The 21,187-nt window shown below is 50.2% G+C and overlaps 2 protein-coding genes across 18 annotated transcripts in view; one reads left to right on the top strand and one right to left on the bottom strand.

The window, feature by feature from the left end:
• Nucleotides 1-8,150, top strand: part of tp63 (tumor protein p63) — a 314,779-nt gene extending 306,629 nt beyond the window's left edge. For 15 of the 16 annotated variants that reach the window (XM_069897649.1, XM_069897653.1, XM_069897651.1 and 12 more), the window contains 4 exons: nucleotides 1,095-1,243; nucleotides 2,812-2,953; nucleotides 4,650-4,743; nucleotides 5,476-8,150. In XM_069897649.1, the coding sequence (XP_069753750.1) occupies nucleotides 1,095-1,243; nucleotides 2,812-2,953; nucleotides 4,650-4,743; nucleotides 5,476-5,772 (682 nt within the window). In that variant the 3' untranslated portion in view covers nucleotides 5,773-8,150. Of the gene's footprint in view, nucleotides 1-1,094; nucleotides 1,244-2,811; nucleotides 2,961-4,649; nucleotides 4,744-5,475 lie in introns of all 16 variants that reach the window. The other variant, XM_069897661.1, reaches the window with a different exon arrangement.
• A 2,500-nt stretch (nucleotides 8,151-10,650) lies between these two features.
• Nucleotides 10,651-21,187, bottom strand: part of p3h2 (prolyl 3-hydroxylase 2) — a 33,973-nt gene continuing 23,436 nt past the window's right edge. Inside the window, exons 3-13 of one of the 2 annotated variants that reach the window (XM_069897643.1) lie at nucleotides 19,577-19,719; nucleotides 19,067-19,156; nucleotides 18,304-18,356; nucleotides 16,353-16,450; nucleotides 15,833-15,957; nucleotides 15,237-15,332; nucleotides 14,812-14,962; nucleotides 12,452-12,569; nucleotides 12,172-12,247; nucleotides 11,839-11,979; nucleotides 10,651-10,926 (exon numbers count right to left, since the gene is read on the bottom strand). In XM_069897643.1, the coding sequence (XP_069753744.1) occupies nucleotides 10,831-10,926; nucleotides 11,839-11,979; nucleotides 12,172-12,247; nucleotides 12,452-12,569; nucleotides 14,812-14,962; nucleotides 15,237-15,332; nucleotides 15,833-15,957; nucleotides 16,353-16,450; nucleotides 18,304-18,356; nucleotides 19,067-19,156; nucleotides 19,577-19,719 (1,187 nt within the window). In that variant the 3' untranslated portion in view covers nucleotides 10,651-10,830. Of the gene's footprint in view, nucleotides 11,642-11,838; nucleotides 11,980-12,171; nucleotides 12,248-12,451; nucleotides 12,570-14,811; nucleotides 14,963-15,236; nucleotides 15,333-15,832; nucleotides 15,958-16,352; nucleotides 16,451-18,303; nucleotides 18,357-19,066; nucleotides 19,157-19,576; nucleotides 19,720-21,187 lie in introns of both variants that reach the window. The other variant, XM_069897644.1, reaches the window with a different exon arrangement.

Here is a 21,187-nt window from a genome sequence, read left to right as displayed (position 1 = left end):
TGTGTGGAGTGTTTCTTGATTCTGGTGTGGTACCTCACATTCCTGATGAGCTGATAATTTTGTGGGAGCAAAGGCAGCAGGGGAACAGGGCCTTATCCAGAAAGTATTGGGCAGTGTTGTGGAGACTTCTCATTACATTTACTAAACATAAAATGGGACAAGAGGATCATTGTGTGTACATTTCTGGCATCCTTCTCCCTGGAGTGTCACCTGCTTGTTACAAGAGATGTGCCTCAGTCCTAGTCCAGTCTGTCTGGCTGCAGACACCACAGCGCTAACACGCCTTGCTCTTGCGTGGTGATTGGCAGCACATGGTTTCTGATTAAAATGGAAGGTATTCTAAGTAAACCCCCCTGCCCAACTGTTGTTGCCCAACTGAGAGCCTCCGACAATCCCCCGGGAGGTGTCACCTGAATGCATTTCCATGATCAATTGGTGGGTAGCAGTTTACACCTACGTCAACAACATCAGAGGTGGCTTCCGGAAAATGAGAAGTCTTGTAGCCAGGTTGAGGTTAAAAATGTTCAAGAAGGGCAGTTGTGCCCAGAACCCAGGGCCAGCCTGCAGCCTCACCTGAGAAACGTGCCTCTCTCATTCCTTTACTAAATATTTGCCACATTAATATCATAAAGTATTTGTGAATAAATATTCTGAGGTACAGCATAAATTACAAACGTTTCTTTCAACTTGACGTAATCTATTAAAGCAACCAGGGGAAAGGGAGCGTTGCAACTCTCCCCTCTGTGGACAGCTGGGGCCTTGCTTATTCCAACACAAGTAAGAAGAGAAGAAGTAGCTCTGAGCTCCAGCCGATTAGCTGCTGCAGTCTGTGGAGGAACTGGGATGGCCAGGCAGCAGCTGGGAATGGTGGACATGTCCATCGGAGCTCCTGCAGCAGCACTGATGACAGAATTGTTTTTGCAAGTAAAGGTCTCCCGTGTGGGAACTGGATAAATCTTAGGGACAGATTCGGAAGGATGTGGGGAGTGAAATTACGTGGGCTGGTGTGATGCTGCGTGATGAGGTGGGGAATATGTGCCCTCATCCTCCAGGGAATGCGATGTGTGGCAGTAACATTGCTTCTTTTCTTCCAGGACCTCAATGCAGTCACAACAATCCTTTGGACCCTCTCCCCCACCGATGAATAAAATGCACAGCATGGGGAACAAGCTGCCATCTGTCAGCCAGCTCATCAGTCCTCAGCGAAGCACCCTCCCACAGCCAGCCATGCCAGGAAGTATGGGTAAGCCCAGAGCAGCTTTGCCTCACACTGATCGGTGGAAGGTCTCCTCTCCCATCTCCTCCACCTGCGGAGAAGACACCCCCTGCCCTCCCACCTCGACCTGCGACCCTTGTGTAATCATAGACCCATGTTCACCAGCCCCTCTAGCTCAGCTACCTCTCTCTCTGATTTGCCAACCTCGGTGCTGGCTTGAAATCTCAGGAGCCACATCCAGTCGGTTCCCACTTCCTACTCCTCCTCGTCCACCCTGGTGTTCTCGCCCAAGTCTCTCCCCAGGCTCCCTAATGCAGAGAAGGGCCCTGTACTGTTTAATGGATCAGCAGTTACCAAGGACAGACGCATCTAGTCTGTGCTGTTAACCAGGGCAAGAGTTCAACATAAGGAAGTTAAACGTGAAAGTCCACAGACACCGTGATTGAAGTAAAACACGACGCTGGAGAAACTCAGCAGGTCACACAGTGTCCTTTATGTGGCAAAGATACAGAGCCGATGATTCGGGCTTGAGCCCTTCATCAGGGGATGGAAAAATGTCAGCAGGTGCCAAAACAAAAAGATAGTGGGAGAGTAGGTAGATAAGGGAGGGAGGGCACTCTAAGAATAATGGTCCACAGTTTCCCTAAAGATGCAGTCTCAGGGAGATAGGGTAGTGAAGGTGGCCTTTGGAATATAAATCAGAGCTGTGGACAGTTTTTTTAATGCACTACCAATTAGTGGTAATTCTGCCTGGCCCGCAGGAGAAAGGAATCTCAGGGTTGTCATGTATGTCCTTTGAGAATAAATCTGAAATCTGGTGGGGAGATAGGTGAGGACAAGCGGCATTCTGTGTTTGTTGCATCTGGGGCAGAGGCGACAGGCTGTTGAGTAAGAATTGGAGGAGATATGGGTGAGGGCCGAGTTAATAGTGGTGGAGGAGAAACCACGTTTGTGGAAGAAGGAAGACATTTCAAGTGATCTGGACTGGAAGACCTCATCTTGGGAACAGATGCAGTGGAGATGGAGAAACTGAAAGAAAGGGATGGAGTGTGAAGATGTGTAGTCGAGGTAGTTGTAGGAGTTGGTGGGTTTGTCATGTATTACCCACCTCGAGTTAAGCGTGAGAGGTCCAGTAGGAGATGGGGAGTTGGTATTCTGATTCCCAAATGGAAGTTTCCAGTTCAGTCACTGGGTCATGACGGGGCCATTTGATGAGGTGCTGCACGTTGTCAAATAGTTGGCTGACCCCTGACCCTTAGGTTCTCACATGCCACACTTACCTTGATCAGTCAGGGTACTGAGTACAGGAGCAGCAATGTCCTGATACAAGTGCACAGGACATTGGTGAGACCACACAGAGCATTGCATGGAATCCTGGCTATCGAGCTCCAGGAAAGCTATCACCATCTGGAAAAAATGCAGAAAGAATTTGCAGTAGTATTACCAGGGCTAGGGAACTTGACTTTCAAGGAAAGGCCTGTTATAATGGCACTTAGGGGGACCCTTCCTTCTGTACAGCACACCAACTCTCCCATGACAGCTTGAGGCTGCCGAGTGGGGGACCTGAATCATTCTCAATTCTTCTGTCTTCTCAGTCCCTCAGATGATGAACATCCCAATGCAGATGAATGGCGAGATGAACAACCTGAGTCCCACGCAGGGATTGCCTTCTCCAATGGCGTCGACCTCGCACTGCACACCCCCGCCGCCATACCCGTCTGACAACAGCATCTCCAGGTCAGAGGTGGTGATTCTATTCATGACTTACTCTTTATTGCTCATTCTCTGCTACTCTGTCTGTGCATGCCCAGAGCCCACTAATTGAACCCTAGTCCTCACACCCACTTCTCAGTTGCCTCACCTTGCAGTTTGACTTCTCAGAATCAGCTCGAGCTAACTCTCATAGCCGTGAGCAATGAAAAGAATCTTTGAGTTACCTTTGTTGCTGAGGACCCTTGCTGCCCAAACCCAGGTCCATAAGACAGGGAAACTACTCCCTCCTGGACAGTGATGCTTGGGCCAGGAACTGGTGTTCTCAACACGGTCCCATCATGGTGAAATGAGAACCTCAAAATCTGCTCGAGATGTCACGCTGATGTATCAGGAAATTCAAGCTTCTTCCCATCACATTACTCGATAAATGTGACCCAATGAAGTCATTTCATCAATCCCAACCCCCACCACCACAGTCGTTCAGTTCACCACATTCAGCTGTAGGAGCTCTTTATGTGTCCCTCCAGATGTTCAAACACGGGCTGAGGGAAACTCCATCCACAGCTGGAAGTTGCCTGAGCTGTACTGGTCTGGCACCTCTGCTCATACACTCAGTCCAGTGGAGAAGAGCCAGCAAGTCACGCTGTTGTTGGAGGGACAATGGGTTGGCAGGATTGACTACCATGTCCCCACAGTCACCAGCTTGTTACACTTCTCCTCACAATCAGAGGTCATGGGCTGAAGCTCGTTCGATAATGAGAGGGTGCTCATCATGGATTAGTGTCAGAGTTGCCTGCAGAAAAGGCCCTTCTGCCCATCACATGCATCCCATCCCATTCCATCTGCTTCTATGCCTTGCAAGTTAAGTGTCAGTCTAAATACATCTTAAATGTAGTGATTATATTGGTCTCCACCACCCCTAGCATTGAGTTCCAGATATCACCCACACTCAGTGTAAAGACTTTTAAAACCCTTCCTCTTCCGTTAAACCTATGCCCTCTAGTTTTTGATGCCCCTGCCTTAGGAAAAAGATTCTCACTTCCTACCCTATCTATGCATCTTGTAATTAATCCTATCTTAGGGCACAGTTTCAGATCAAGGAATTGCCTATTTAAAATAAGATAAAGAACAATTTGGCCTGGCAGAAGTTGTGACTCCTTGGAATCTCTGCAGTCAGTCAGGTTGAGATAGACAGGAACTATAGGAACTCAGCAGGTCGTGCAAGATCCATGAACAGTGGTAGGAGGTCAACAGGAACTGTCGAGTAGGGGAAGAGACGGGAAGGTGTCGCAAAGTCCCATGGACTGACAGGGCAATGTGTACTGTGCTTCTCATGCTCTTGTATCAGTCCAGAGTCCTGGGTGTGCAACGTAGCCTGATGCCCCCGTGCAGTACTGAGGGAACACTGCACTGTTGAAGGAGCAATGTTCCACACAGCTGAATCTGTCGGAGGTCGCCACTGTTCCCTGGCTATGCTGATATTGGCTTCTCTGTTCCCTACATTGCAGCAATGGTGCTTTAAAGCTGCTTCCTTGGGTGAAAACCCCATTGAGACCCTCCTGAGGTTGTGAAACTTAAATCCCCCCTGCCGACAAGTATGTACAATAGCTCTCGGTGTTTTCCTTCGTGTTGTTTGTGTTGATGAATGGCGCCTAGTTGTATGACGGTTTGGTCAGTATGGGGCGTGTAGGACGCTGACCTGCCCCCTCTCTGCTCACAGTTTCCTGACGAGAGCCGGTTGTGCTTCGTGTTTGGAGTATTTCACCACCCAGGGGCTGATGAACATTTACCAGATCGAGCATTTTACCATGGATGTGAGTAGCTTCCACTGACCTCTTGCCTCTGACTTCTCCAAGCTTTCCTTAAACTGCAGTCGTTATCATCTCTGTTGCCATCCATCAGGCCCTTCCTCCACGTCTTGGCTCGACAAGGCAATGTCACTGATGCAGGTCATTATGGAAACCGTAGATTTTGGATTTGCTACTTTCCCAGTTCTCAGATTTTGGGCAAGGGGCATGCAGGAAGAGATGAGGGGACTCACTCCTTGCCTGTCAGGCTCCACTTCCCACCCTCCTTGCATTTGATGTGGAGCCCCAGTAACACCTGGAGCAGGATCCCCCCCTCCTGCTCCTGCTTTGCCATGTGAGAACCAAAGCTCAGATTTAAAATGGTGCAGGTCTGTGAGAACCAGATCTGTGCTGAGTGCCTCAGTCTGTGGAAATATATCTGTGAGTGTGTGTTCCTTATTCCTTGAGCAGGTCCCCATAATCATTTAGGAAGGTTATTTCTGATGTGAAAAGTGACGGGAATCGGATGCTCATTGAACCGTTGACTAAGTGGTGTGTGCTGGACTCTTCTCTTTCTCAGGGGCTGAGCATATTGCACTGACCCCATCAAGTACGAGTTCCCCTTATGTTGAGAAACATTATTACCTGATGCCCAGTCTCTGCCAGACCTGCAGACAAACCTCCAGCTCAGAACCACAAACTCTGCAACAATTCCCAGTTCCCTGCCTCTCAGTAATCGCAACCCTTCCTTGTTGCCAGGATCTGATCAGCCTCAAGATCCCTGACCAGTTCCGACACGCCATCTGGAAAGGAATCCTGGACCACCGACAATCCCTCGACTTTACCAACACCCCACAACTCATGAGGAACACGAGCAGCGCTTCCACTGCCAGCCTGGGCTCCCAGAGCGAGCCACGGGGTGAGCGGGTGATTGATGCTGTCCGCTTCACCCTCCGCCAAACCATCTCTTTCCCTCCTCGCGATGACTGGAATGACTTTGGGTTTGACGTGGATGGGCGCCGTAGCAAGCAACGCATCAAAGAGGAAGGAGAGTGATGGAAGCTGGGTGCCACTAGCACACCCTGTCCCGACCATCACCACTGACTCAGCACCGCCAGGGTACACTGTTGGAACAAAGCGTTTCTCCTTTCAGTCGTCTCACTCATTTCGTATCAGTTGCACTTAACCTAATTTTGTTTGATGTCTTTATTTTGCATTATTTTTGTCTTGTCCAAAATGCCCTGTTTCAGTTGCTGTATGAAAGCTTGTGGGTGCTCAAGGGGCTATGTGGGGTCTATATGGGTATGTTTATGCATCTTTTCTTGTCTAGAATGGATCACTTTCATCAGATATCTGCAGGTGCATCAGGAAGTGTGAGGGAGTGCATGGGCTGGGTCTACTGACGGGCACCCCTCTACACTCAGAGCTACTTGCACTTGGTTAATGACATCCAGGACTGGCATTGGGAATGGGCAGTCGTACTAATCGTCTCTGAGGGCCAGTAACTATCAAAATATCAGACCAAGACCGTAGACCTGCTTCCGAGTTCAACATTCATCCAGTTTCAGTCCTGCAGAGAGAGGGTCACACATCAGCTACTAAACCTGCCACAGCTGGTCAACGGTTACTGAGCACCGCCTCGGTTCCAAAGCTGCTTGTGGCCCAACAGTCCATTTCCATGAACCGTCTGCCCTTGGTTGAAAGGCGTGTCCTCTGACTGATGCTGGTTGAGTGAATGTCATGTGTGAGCTCCGAGGGTTAGACGACTTGGGAGCTGGGGATAGATGATGGCAGACCGACTATTGCTCCGTGAGTTGGATCTGGCTGAGAGGGTGAAAGGGAAAGTGCTGGTATTCCTCAGCACGTCACATTGGGGACCGCCACGTCCTCATTCATTTCATGCTGACAATGTGGTGAAACTGGAGAGAAACTCCATTTCCACAGAAACCCACGGTGCACTGGGTCCATTCAGAACATTCCTCCTTCCACATGGCCACAACAAGGGCACCTCAGCCTCAATCTGCCCATTGCAGGCACCTTTGAATCCGGATAGCTTAAGATAACAGTAGCAGATAAGTGGTTTCTAGATCCCAAGTAAACTGGAAGGAGGCTATGGAAAGTGGAAGTGTGGCAAGCTGACAGCCTGTGTTAGGCCAGCAATGCCCCATTCTCGCCTAGGTGCTGGTGACTCCTTGACCTGTGTGGTGTGGCTACAAGGTTGTGAGAGATTTGTTCACACCTTTGACTGAAGTCACCACATGTGTCCTGACTGTTTACTTAAGTGTTTTCCTACTTGAACCTGGTGCTGGGGAAATTTGTGTGTTACTATACATCCGTTTGATATCTGAGTCCTAGATTTCAACATTAAGTTTGTATTCATCTCCTGATGTTTTGCTGGAGTTCAGGGCTGACCTGCTGGTGAACTCCAAGCAGTGTATAGCCACTAGGTGGGCAGGGGGTCCTCTTGGAATCGCTCACTGTGAAGTAGGGTGAGGCCTGCAGTAGCTAAAGGCGCACTCTGTACTTGGTCACCAGTTCAGAATGGTTCCAAAAGAAATATTCTCCTCACCTACAGTCCCGGGGACTCCAGTCAGTCTCTGCTAACCAACCGTCAGTTGCTGGTTCACCTCCAGAGCTCCTGTCCTGCATCGTGGAATGATCAGGCATCGCTCGGCGACCTGTGACCTTCCATGAACCCCACCAAGAACAGGAGCTTCAGGAAATTAAAGGGGTGGGATGGGGGGGGGGGTTTGGGAGTGGGACAGCATTAGCATTTCACGCCAGGCCAAATGGATGCGCAGAGATGGTGCACAAGAACGCCCATGATGTGGTGGACCACGTGTAGTTTTGAAATGCTTTCAGAATAAAAGGACAGAAAGCATCTTCTCTGCGGGACACAGTTGGGGCTGGGACAGGGAGGGGCTGTTACACTTTAAAAGGGACTTCTTCCACAATAGATTTCAGAATATTGACCGGTCAGTCTTCATTTCACATCGTTGTATATATAATACTGCAGCATTTTCAGGAATTTTTTAAAAATAAATATATAATGCTAAAGGTGGTATAAATCATATTTGTAACTTGTCAACATATGTGCACCAACATCGGCAGGTCTCAGCGCTTTCACACACCCCCGGTTCCTGGAGAGGGCACAGCCATTTTTTTGCCCATTGTTGCGTGTGCAGTTACTCGCGGGGTTTGTGGAAAGTGGACGATGGTTTGGAGAGCGTGAGTGTTTTGTGGCTATTGTGGTCAGACTAGGATGGTGAAGATTTGTCGTCGTGTTTGGAAATGGTACTTGCATTTCAGCCTGTGTAACTGTCGCCAGGTGTTGGATTTGATGCACTTTAGAGTTCCTTCTCTGTCAAGTTCCACCTCCATTCTTATGTTTCTTTTGCAGTATTAAGCATTTAATTAAAAATTTCTCAAGATTCCTGCTGACTGTGTCATTTGAATTTTTATCTCCTCAGAACAGTTCACACCAAAAGCTCCGTTGTTCAGCCTGGCAGGTGAAACAATCTCTTGCCCTGGTTAATCCTGGAATGTTGCATTAGGCACAACTTGACTGTGGATTGACAATGCAAATCTCTTCCCAGGGCCGCTCATGAGAATCTGGTGCAGTGCATTTAGAAAAGCACACACAAGCCAAAATGTCTTGAAAGCCTTCCACCCCACTGCAGAGTCCCTGCTCTGAACACAGCCTTGCCCCTCACCTAGTAGATCCTCCTGCAAGTTCTTTGAAAGAGTTAATGCCCTGCTGGAGGATCTCCACAGCATGAGTGGGAGAACAAAGCCCTCCATCGGGATGAAGGTTCTGACCCAAAAAGCTGCCGATTCAGTGTTGCTTCACCAGCTTGCGGAACAGAGAGTCATCCTGAGATCACACGCCCCGAGAACTGTTGTCTGAACTTCCCCAAGTTCTTTCCCCTGCTGCCTATGTCATTGCTACTAACCTCTGGCAGTTCCCCATCTCAGACACCAGCTTGTCTGTGGTCCTGACCATCAAGACTCCTCTCGCCACCACTTGTCTGGACATTTACTCTACCCGTCTCTATAGCAGAGGCAGTCGTACCACTGATCTGGATGCTGCTGGTTTCCCCCCACAGCAAGGAGCTGACTTCCCAAAAGTGTGGGAAATCTGGTCTCGTGAATTTGAATGAGTTTTTTGAAGAGGTGACCAAGGTGAGGGGCAGGGTTGTAGACATTGGCAACATGCCCTGCATGGGACGCAGGGTGAGCTGGCTGATTGGGTTGGTGGTTGAAGGCAGGGTGGTGATGCTGGGTTGTTTTCCTGACTGCAAGCCCGGTGTCCTGGAAAGATCAGTGCTAGGTCATTGTTAGTCAGTCTCCACTAATGATTTGGTTGAGAATGCAGGGGACATGGTAAGTACATTTGCAGGTAACACTAAAATTAGTGGTATTGTGGACAGTGGGGAAAGTCATCTCCAATTAAGAGTCAGTGGACTGAGGAATGGCAGGTACAACATTTAAAACTCATGGACAAGAACATTGAAAGGAAACGGTTACATATGGTCCAACTCTGTCAAATAGGAGGGGCTAGGTTGGGCAATGCTAGCTGGGACTTTGGGTCAAAGAGCCTAATTTCTTGCTGTGAAACTCTGGTATTCCTGCCTTTGTCAGTCGAGGCTGTGTGTGCTGTTCTGCTCATCCCAGTCCAGGATATTTAGAGAGAGCATAGAAGAGGATGTTGCATTGATTGGAGAGGTTGGACAAACTGGAGTTGTTTTCTATGGGGCATCAGAGGCCTGACAGAAATTTAGAAGCTTTTTTTTTTAAGACATACAGCACAGTCGCAGGTCATTTTGGCCACAAGCCCGTGCTGCCCAATCACACCCGAAGCCCCCAGGCAGACACGGGGTGAACGTACAAGCTCCTTACAGACAGCGCGGGATTCGAAGCCCCGTCCTGATCACTGGCGCTGTAACAGCAGTGTGATAACCGCTATGTCGACCGTGCTGCCCAACGGTAAGAAATTTAATGTGGATTAGTTTGCATCTTTTTGCCAGGGCAATAATGTCAAACAAGAGAAAGCACAGGTTTACGGTGAGAGGGGAAAAGGGTTTTTACACAGAGCACGGCAGGTGCCAGGGCAGTGGTGGAAGCAGATACAATAATGATGTAATGAGGCACAAAGACAGACACATGAGCAGGCAGGAATGGAGGGACAGGGACCACATGCAGGCAGATCAGCATCATGGTCAGTACAGATATGGTGGCTGGAGGCCCTGTTCCACCAATGAGTGGTGTTCCAGTGCAGGGAGGTTCATGTCGTAAACAAGGCAAGTTTTGGCCTTCATGACAAAGGAGGTTGCAGTTTAAAGATAGGGAAGTTCTGCTTCAATTGTAGGTGTTGTCAAGGCCTCCCTTGGGACCCCTGGACATAGGAGGCAGTCCAAAGCTAATTCCTAGCAGGAGGGGGTTGTCTTGTCAGGAGAAATGAAATAGTCTGAGCCTGTATTGTTTGGAGTTTAGAGGAGTAAACAAATCTTTATTCTCACATCAAATCATAAAGAGACTTGGCAAGGTAGATGTTGGGAGGTTCTCACTGGTGGGTACGTAATCCAGAACCTCTGGAATTCGGATCTGAACAAGGATTTCATGGGGCTGGATGAATATTTGATAGATAGAGGGGTACTGCAGAAAAGGAACTGAAGGCAGCAGAGATGAGGCCTGATCCAATGAATTGGTGGCTAAACACCAAGCAGTTTGAGCACCAGCACTCGGTGAAGATGAAAAGTCGACAATTTGGGCCGGAATCCTTTGTGTGGACAAGAGAAGTCGGTAACAGCATCCTCAGTCTCTTGGGGTCTCCGTGAGTGGTGGGACAGGATGCTGGCACTTTCTTGCTCTTCTGTTCTTCCCCAGGGTGACAATCATCATTCTTGTAGCACAATTGAGATGGACGCAGACAGCTTTACTTTACTTTTTATTTTTAAATTCAAGTTTATCACATCTTTCACAAGTATTCTTAAACTTTATAATCACATAAACATATCGCTGCTAATCGGTTGAGAAAGCAGAAGTGAGGGGTGAGATAGTCATTGTTCCCAATCCTTTCTGCAGACGCAGTGCTATGTCTGTTAATTGTGAGATTCAATATTCACCTACTCCAATCCCAATGTCGCTCCGAGCACACGCACACCAGATAGGCTTTGTAAACTCAGCCCAAGCGCAGGACAGATCACGGCCCTGACAAGCACATTCACAAAGATAATAAATCTTCAAATTACCTACAAAATAATTGTTTTATAAATAACTTTTTAACCACAATATCAGAGTTTCCTGTGCAGTCTGTCAACACAGGCCACTTGTAGTAAATTAAACCACAAATTTTGAACACCGCAAAATTGTACACCTGATATTTAAACCATAAAGTTTCTGTGTTTTTCAAGGTGGACTATGATCTGCAGAAAACATAAAGCATTCCATGCTGGCACACACGGGCTACGTCCACAAGTAAGGCCACTTAAAACTGTGAGGTATTTAGAAATTAGACATTAACTGACACGGTGAAGCTCCCTCCACACACCGTCCCATCACACACATCCGGGCTCAGACACAGAGTGAAGCTCCCTCCACACTGTCCCATCACACACTCCCAGGGTGACACACTGAATAAGATCATTTCTCCACCTATCTATCCACGGACCAGGTCTACATCAATTGCCCGGTCTCCATAGGGAGATAACTGGAATATAACTGTCAGGAAAAACAAAATACCTGAACAATTTAAATTAGCATTAATACAGAAAATGAGAACATTCTACAAGGGTTGCTGGGAGATTTAAATAAATACGTTGTCAGTGAGTCTTCACAATTCATCCTTTCGGTTGATGGGGAAATCTTCGCCCAGTTGCTGTTGGAGAGAAATCAGCTCCAGCACCTCATCGGCTTTGATCCGCTCCTGTGGGGACAGAGCCAGCCATCACGGCGTCAGTGGTGAGAACCTGACCTGGGTGGTGGGGGGGAGGGGGGGAACCTGATCTCTGGGAGGAAGGAGGGAGAGCCATCAGCCCCTTGGGGGTGGGAAAAGTAACCCTGCCCTCACCCCCTTCCACAGCCCCTCGCCCCAAGGGTTGGATGCTGCTTGGAGGAACTCACCAGCTCTCGGAAGTGGGGGTTGAGTGTGAACCAGAGAGCAACAGCACACCTCTGTCCGCGGGTCACTGCCGTCACACCGTGGGGGTTCTCTCCCCCTGACGTGAAGCCCACCATCCGGCCACAGCGTGGCTTCACCGCAGCCTGGGGGGTGGAGAGAGAGTTAATAACAGTCGGGAGGATGGACCTGATCCCCTCACACACCCCTCACTGATCCCCCTCACTCGCCTGCTCACTGACAACCTCACCCACCCACCAACTCCCTTCCTCCTCCTTATGCCCTCTCCTCCCACAGACCCCACCTCTCCCAGAGACTTGGCCAGGCCCCCCACTCACTGTGACTGTCTTGGCATCTGGCTCAGTGAAGATGAACTCTCCACCATCAAAGTCGCCATTCAGGTACAGGATGGCACTGCAAGGAAAGGGTCAAGGTCAGAGTTCAGGTCTGAGGAAGAGAGTCACATAGGATCTGGTGCCACATGTCAGCAGGGCAATTATTGGACGGGTATCTATCCTGCCTTTCATCCCTGGGTTCACGGCGAGTGGGGGGTGGGGTCCATATTGTCACAGTGTTAACAATGGTATCCGTAGTCACGGCGGGTGTAAACGTCATTACCTGTAGTCACGGTGGGTGTAGGCCGGAGGCTCTTTCCAACACTCTTTGGCGTCCACATCCAACAGGCAGTTGTCGGCATGGATCGGATGGCTGAGGTCATTGCGATTGTCCTGTTGGCCTGGAGGGAGAAGGGGGGTGATGGAGACAGAGTCAACATCAAAGAGAGACAGCCGACTGTAGACCCCTTCACTAGAGGGACTCCAAACCGTTGGGGCAGTCTCAATTGGATCAGGGGTTGTCACCAGAGTGAGAGGGAAGTCATCTGGGCCAAGGATGGTTGTTGCTGGGGCCAGGGGGTCATTGCCAGGGTCAAGGCTTTTGAGAGATTGAATGGGAGAACATAAAAGTCATTTGCAGCTTGCAAGCAGGTGATTGGAGGAACTGTGATCACATGACCTTGGGGACTCTTCAAGAGAGCTATGATCAACGGATCAGGAGGTCAAATGGAGCATGTGAATAAAAGAAATGAACTGAGTCGCAGTTAGGCAAACAGATAGGAGGTTCCGTGAACAGGATCGGGGCTCCTGGATGGCATGTTTCCTCCCAGGTGCCAGGGTCAGGGACGTCTCTGATCGAGTTCATCACATTCTGGGGGGGGTGGGGGGGAGGCAGCAGTCGGATGTCGTGGTCCATGTGGGGACCAATGACATAGATAGGAGTAGGGATGAAGTCCTGAAGAGGGAATATAAGGAGTTAGGGAAGAAGGGAAGGTAATCTCAGGATTGCTGCCATGACCATGTGCCAGAGAGGGTTGGAACAGGCAGATGAATGCGTGGCTGAAGAGTTGGTGTCAGGGGCAGGGGTTCAGATTTATGGATCATTGGGATCTTTTCTGGGGAAGGTGTGACCTATTCAAAAAGGACGGGCTGTACCTGAACTTTTTACCAATTTATCTCCCAAAAATATTTCCAAATATTCCATCACAGACCAATATCCTGGTGGGCAGGTTTTCTAGATCTATTTGGTAGGGCAGGGGTTAAACTACTTTGCAGGGGGTGGGAATCAGAATGTGAGGGCAGAGAGGTGGGGAGGAGGTCCTAAATTAATAGTTTGTGTCAATATTCACAAAAAGACCCGGATCAGGGTGAGGTAGAAATTGAACAGGCCTGTGTGCTGGACAATGTGGAGATTAAGGAAGCAGAAATGTTGGATCTTCTTAAAAATGTCAAGATATGTGGATGATATGAAGGTTGGGGGAATTGTGGATGGAGCTGAAAGTTGTCGCAGGTTACAAAAGGATACAAATGGATACAGAGTTGGGCGGAAACGTGGCAGATGGAGTTCAATCTGGATATGCGTGAGGTGATGCATTTTGGAAGGACAAACCAGAAGGCTGAGTTCAGGGTTAGTAGTAGGATACTTAACAGTGAGGAAGAACAGAGGAACCTTGGGGTCCAAATCCACAGACCGCTCAAGGTCTCTGCACAGGTTGATAGAAGAGTTAAGAAGGCCTATGGGATTCATTAATAGGGGGATTGAGTTCAGGGGTCGAGAGGTCATGTTGCAACTCTACAAATCTCTGGTGAGACCCCACTTAGAGTATTGTATTCAGTTCTGGTCACCTCATTATAGGAAGGATGTGGAAGCTTTGGAGAGGTGAAGAGGAGATTCACCAGGATGTTGCCTGGATTGGGAAACAAATCTTACGAGGCAAGGTTAGCAGAATTGGGACTTTTCTCTTTGGAGTGAGGAAGGATGAGGGGAGACTTAATAGAGGACTATAAGATTCTGAGAGGCATAGATAGGGTGGACAACCAGTGCCTGTTTCCCAGGGCGGGAGTAACAAACACCAGAGAACATCTTTACAAAGTGAAGGAGGGAAATTTAGGGGAGATGTAAGGGGCAAGTTTTTTTTAAACACAGAGTTGTGGGGGCCTGGAATGTCTTGCCAGGGATGGTGGTGGAGGCTGAAATATTGAGGGCATTTAAGAGACTCTTAGACAGGCACATGGGTGGAAGAAAAATAGAGGGTCACGGGGATAGTGAAGGTTTAGTAGTTTTTTGGTAGGAATATATGGGTCAGCACAACATCGAAGGCTGAAGGGCCTGTACTGTGCTGTTGTGTTCTGTGTTCTAAGTGGAAGGGAGAGACTCCAGTTGGGTGGGAGGAGGGTTGTGGGGGTGGCCAAAAAAAGGGAGGCAGGGTGGGGATTGACCTCACTGTGACACGTGTGGGGCATCTATGGGTGAGAGTGTGGAGATGTGAGACTTGTGGGGAGACCTTTGCTGGAGGGGTGGGTGTAGGTAGGGGTAGGGATGTGGGTGGGGGTGTGCGTGTGGACAGGGTGGTGAGCCCCAAGGGTGGGGGAAGGTGGGGATGTCAGTGGGGGTGGGTGGAGACGGAGTGGGGAGCCCCTCACCTGGGATGGCGGTGCGACACACAAGGTGGGTGTAGGAGAAGTAGAGGGTAGAGTTGAGCAGGAAGTAGGCCTGGACGATCGTCCGTGCTCGTTCACTTGCCTCGTGGAAGAGTCTCGCCCCTCGCAGCGGGATGCGTCCCTCAACACCATACTGAGAAGCACGGGGCATTGTTAGAGACCAGCCTTCACCCCACCCCACTCCCCTCCCTCCTGCCCTTTACCTCCCTCCCTCACTCACCCTCACCCTCCCGCCCTCAACCCCACTTCCTCCCACCCTCACCCTTCCCTCCCTCCCCCCCATACTCGCTCCCTCCCACACCCATCCTCATCCCCACCCCCAGCCCCCCTCAACCCCTCCCCACTCCCTGCAATCCCCATCCACTACCCAGGCCTCACCCCCCTCCTTGGGGCCCAGGACCACTCACCATCAGGGCCTTGTACACTGTGGCTCCTTCAAAGCGCTCATTGGGTGTGTGAGGCGATGTCTTCCCACGGTAACCGTCCCCTGCAATGGTGATGCTCTGTAGGAATGGAAGTCATGGGGTCAGGGTGATAGGGGAGGGGGAGATTCAAGAGGACGGGAACCACATGTGTACATATGGCGGCCACACAGTGCAGGTCGTGGTGACTTGGGAACAGGGGTATGGGGACAAGATTCAAAACGACACAGAGGAAGATGGGGAATCAGGAGGACAGAGACCAGAACAGCGACGTGGCCAGACATGTACATATGGTGGCCATGCAGAACATGTCGTGGTGACACAAGAACTGGAGGCTAGGGGTCAGTGGGACAAGGGGCATGGGAACACAAGGACTGGAACCTTGGCGACACGGACACACGTGTACGTATGGCGAACGCATGGTACAACTCGCAGCAACACAGTAAAAGGGTGGTCATAGGGACAGGTACCGAACTCACGGCAACGCAGAGAGGGACAGGGTGGCCGGGGAACAAGATCACATAGACACGGGGGGGACACGGGGATCGGAACCACAGTGACACGGACACACGTGTACGTACAGTGGCCACACGGTACAGCTCGCGGCACTCCTGCGCAGTGATGACGTTGTCCAGGAGAACACGGCCACTCCCGTTCAGCTGCCGCCAGTCATGGACGATCACCTGGTCATATGGCACCTGTCCCCCTGGGGGAGAGGGGGTCAGTGTGGGGTCCTACTCCACCCCTTCATATTCTCACCCCCCCCCCCCATTGTCCCAACCCCAAACAAACCCCATCCCAACATACACACCCTCCACACACCCAACACCCCACGCCCATCCACCTGGGAGAGAAGGTGTCAATGCAGGGTCCCACTCCCACCCCCCCCGTTCTCCTAGGGTAGATGGAGTCAGTACAGGGTCCCACCCCAGGGTTACTTTGCAATCCGTGCCCATGCCTGGGCTGACCCTCATGCCTGCTCCCTCCCTGAGGTCACATCTCAAGGGCCTGTCCTGCACTCAGAGCCCCAGGGATCCAGTTTGCCCTTGGCCACAGCCCCAGCCATTCCTGCCACTGCCTCTGCTCCCAGGGACCTCATACCTTGGTGCAGTTCCTGCTCTGCCTTCCTCTCCGTCCTCTTTCTTCGAACCCCTGGCATCTCTGGCACCTTGTGCATGCCAGCCTCAACCCCTGGGAGCCTGTGCACAGAGAGCAAAGTTAGATGGCACCCCAGCTCCTGGTTTCCAGGGACTTGGGGCATTGGGGCATGATCACCACTCTCTCCTGCCAACCGCCCCACACCTGAGCTGGGCTATGTGAACACAGGGCCCACTCGCACAGGACAGTGTGACAGGGAGTGGGGGGGAATGTCGAGGGTGGGAGGGACAGCAGTGCTGGGGATGAGAGCAACGGCACTCACCAGCACAGGGCTCCACTGCTCCCCATGGCAGAAGGTGGATACCTGCAGGGTTTAAGTGGTGGGGGGATGCACATGTGTGGGAGGGGGAGGGGCAGGTTCAACCCCTGAACTTGTGGGTGGATAAGGATTCCAGAGTGGGTGTTACTAGAGCGGGAGGTGGTGAAGCATTTGAATGTGGCAGCAAAGGTATGGAGCCCATTTGGTGCACACAGTTGTCCCACCTCTGCATCAGCAGGTCCAGATCGATGAGGACCCACGGGGCAGGTCCACAGACATCCTGATCACTGAGTACTGGGGTTAATGAAAATTGGGTAACCATCCCAGATCCAAGCTGGCCCCAGGGACAGGGGTCCGGGATGGGGAAAAGGGTCGCAGGGGTCAGGGATGGGAAGCAGGGCCCAAGACTCTATATCAATGGTCTGGATGATAATGTGGTAAATTGGATCAGCAAGTTTACAGATGACACTAAGATTTTTGCAGTTTGTTTGTTATCTATACTAATGATCTGGATGATAATGTAGAAAACTGGATCAGTAGGTTTGCAGATGACACTTCGATTGGAGGGGTTGTGGACAGTGAGGAAGGTTTTCAAATCTTGCAGAACAATCTGGACCAGCTGGAAAAATGGGCTGCAAAATAGCAGATGGAATTTAATGCAGACAAATGTGAGATGTTGCATTTTGGAAGGACAAAGCAAGAAAGGGCGTACACAGTAAATGGTCGGGCACTGAGGAGAACAGTAGAACAGAGGGATCTGGGAATACAGATACATAATTCGCTGAAAGTTCGTCACAGGTGGACAGGGTTGTAAAGAGACATTTTGACATATTGGCCTTCATAAATCAAAGGATTGAGTGCAGGAGTTGGGATGTTATGGTAAAGTTGTATAAGATGTTCATGAGGCCAAATTTGAAAAATTGTGTGCAGTTTTGGTCACCTAACTACAGGAAAGATATCAATAAGATTGAAGAGAAGATTTACTAGGATGCTACCCGGGCTTCAGGAACTAAGTTACAGGGAAAGGTTAAACAGGTTAGGACTTTATTCCCTGGAGTGTCGAAGAATGAGGGAGATTTGATGGAGGTATTTAAAATTAGGAGGGGGACAGACAGAGTAAATGTAGGTCGGCTTTTTCCACTGAGGGTCGGTGAGATACAAACCAGAGGATATGGGTTAAGAGTTAAAGAGGAAACATTTAGGGAGAACATGAGGGGGAACTTCTTCACACAGAGACTGGTGGAGGTGTGGGACGAGCTGCCAGCTGACGTGGTGAATGTGGGCTCAATTTTACTTTTTTAAAGAAGCATTTGGACAGGTACATGGATGGGAGGGGTTTGGACTGGGTGCAGTTTAGTGGGACTAGGCAAATTAATAATTCAGCACAGACTAGAAGGGTCAAATGGCCTGTTTCTGTTCTATGCCCAGGGAAAGGAGAGGGAAGTAGGGCCCGGGTGAAGCAGACACTCTAAGCTTGCATCAGTCTCCTGCCCGAGCACCTTGCAGTGAATACGTAAGGGGTAAAGCAGAAACTCCTCGACAAAGGGACCTTCATTCTGGGGTCAGTGTTCACAACGTTGGGCTCTGCGAGATTTCATCTCTACAGTAAGCACCGTAATAACCTTCATTTCTCACCTCTCTACAACATCCTGATCATTGTTCTTCTGTCCAGGTGTAGTCCCGTTAATCTGTCAGTGGAGAGAGGGTCAAACTTCACTAAACTAGCTCAGGTGGAAAACCTGTTCTCCAAACCACCAATGTTCACTGACTCGTCAACCCTTGGAACAGGTGAAAATCAACATTGGATCTTGTCTCATCAGGATGAGACGTGAGTGAAATATTTCAGGGCAGCACAGAGAAGGTGGGCTGAAGAACCTGTTTCTGTGCTCTATGTTCAGAGTGAGGCACCATTTCCCTGACTGTCTGTCCTGAGTCTGCTCCAGCACAGAAACATTCGGGCTCTTCCACTGCCCCTTTCATTCAGACTGGCTGTGTTTTCCTCGCACCGTGGAGGGTTGGGGGGAGGCTCAGTTATATATCGTTACCTCCTGTGGACGGTGCAAGACTGTCTGAGTTCCTCCCGCATGTACCGTGGGTTTACTCAGTGGATGGATCCAGGCAGGTCCCCGACATCCCCTCAGCCTGACAACCCCCCCATCCCGACAGTCCTCCCAGCACGGCCAGGACAAGGGTCCAGGCAGCCCCCACCGCCTACGATACTTCCTTCCACACTCTACCCCATCCATGTGCCTCCCTTGTTCGACCCCATCGTAGAGAGAGTTGAAACCCCTGACTAGCCCCCCTTCCCCGCTGAGAGAGGTGAAGCCCCCCCCAGACCACCCTCTGAGGGGTGAAGCTTCCAGACCACCACCCCACCTGAACAAGCAAAGGCACCTACTGGGTCAAGGTAGGCAAAATCAAGCTCCTCGCTGAGGGACTGCAGCAACTCCTTCTCCAGCTCATACCGCTCCATGTACCATATGAGGTCCTGTACAACACACACACAGGGGGGCTGTCAGCGCACGAGGTCCTGTACAACACACACACATGTAGGAGAGCAGGTGGGGGGGGGGGCTTTCAGCGCACGAGGTCCTGTACAACACACACACACACACACACACACACGAGAACAGGTGGGGGGGGCTTTCAGCGCATGAGGTCCTATACAATACACACACATGTAGGAGAGCAGGTGGGGGGGCGTACTGATCACGCAGGGGATGCTGAGTGGGGTGGCTGAGGGGGTGAGGGTGCAAACCTGATGAGGAGGGGTGAGGGGCTGGGGTTAGAGACTGGTAAGGTGGACAGTGGAGTGGGTGGGTGGGGTTACTGACCTGATCGGAAAGTGGGGGAGTGTAGAAGGGAGCAAGTAGGGGTGAGGTTAGAGGGGAGCAGGTAGGGATACTACCTGGCTGGGGCTGATGGAGTCAGGGTCCCGAACCCCCTGCAGCATCATCCGGTAGTAGTCTTGGTTCTCCAGCATAGCCGTGTCCCCTGGGTGAAACAGCAGGTAGGACATGGCGGCTTCCAACGCTTTCTCATACTTGCTGACTGTGAAGAGAGATAGAAACCGTGTCACAACTTTCCCACCCTCACCCTGGCCACCCCAGCAGCACCCAGGCTGGACCTTGGTCACTGTAACCTGGCAAGTATCTCTAGCCCAGCCAATCCCGTCTACCTCGGTAGTTAGGAAAGAGGTTGAAGAGCAGGGCATCCAAGGTGGTCATCTCTAGATTACTCCTGATGCCACAAGCTGGGGAAGGGCAGAATAGGAAAATGGTGCAGACAAACGTGTGGCTGAAGAGATGGCACAGGGGCCAGGGTTTCAAGTCTTGGATCATTTGAACCTTTTGTGGGGAAGGGGTTGCACCTGAGCCGGAGGGGAACCAATTATCCTGGCAGGAAGGTTTCCTAATGCTGATGGGGGTGGGTGTTAAACTAGATTCGCAGGCAGGGGTGAGGGGATCCACAGTGAAGAGGTGGTTAGTGCACGAGTAGGAGCAGCTGGTAGGGAGTTTGTGTGGTAGGACAGGTCGCAATGCAGCAGGGACACGGAGTCTAATGTAACAAAGGGCTACACGTTTTATATACAAGCACACGCAGCATAAGAAAACATCATACGGTACAACTCCAATTATCTGGATAAATGAGGATATCCGAATCAAATCAGAAATCTTCACTTATCCAAAATCTTTCCAGAGGCAAACTGACCAGGGGCCTAGGGCTCCAGCACCAGCAGGGCTCAGTGAGGAGGTGTCGGTGATCGGTGGCAGCCAGCATTTATTTAGTGAGAATTAAACATTAAAATCCTTCCCTTGTTGTTTAATGATTTGCTGTTGCTACTGGGCTGTTTTTAAAAAATGACCGGTTCTCCAAAAAAAGGTTTATCTGACATAGGCCTGGTCCCAACCATTTCTGATCGGATTTGTACTGTATGATGTTTTGGCCATCACAGAGTCATGGCTAAAGGATGGGAGTGTATCGAAATGATAGGCAGGTAAGCAGAGGGGGTTGTGTGGCTTTGTTGGTAAGGAACAACGTTAAGTCATTCCAAGGGTGATATAGATTCAAAAAATAAGGAATCATTGTGGGTTGAATTAAGTAACGGTGAGGGTAAAAAGACAATAATAGCTGTTGTATCCAGACCTCCAAACAGAAGCTGGGATGTGGACAATAATTACAACAGCAGATAGAAAAGGCGTGTCAGAAGGGCAATGTTACGGTAGTTATGGGAAATTTTAACATGCAAGTCGATTGGGAAAACCAGGTTGGGACTGGATCTCAAGAGAGAGAATTTGTGCAAAGCCTATGTGATGGTTTTTAGAGCAACTTGTTGATGAGCCCATGAGGGGATCGGCTGTACTGGACTGGGTGTTGTATAATGAACCTGAGGTGATGAGAGAGCTGAGAGTAAAGGAACCATTAGGGGGGCAGTGATCACAATATGACTGAGATGAATTCGAGATTTAACAAGGAGAAACTAGTCAGATGTGTCGGTTCTTCAGTGGAGTAAAGGGAA

The sequence above is a fragment of the Narcine bancroftii genome, chromosome 9, assembly GCF_036971445.1.
Source record: "Narcine bancroftii isolate sNarBan1 chromosome 9, sNarBan1.hap1, whole genome shotgun sequence".
Classification (NCBI taxonomy): Eukaryota; Metazoa; Chordata; class Chondrichthyes; order Torpediniformes; family Narcinidae; genus Narcine; species Narcine bancroftii.
Note: the sequence above shows the minus strand (reverse complement) of the source record. Positions and strands in the feature narration are given on the sequence as shown.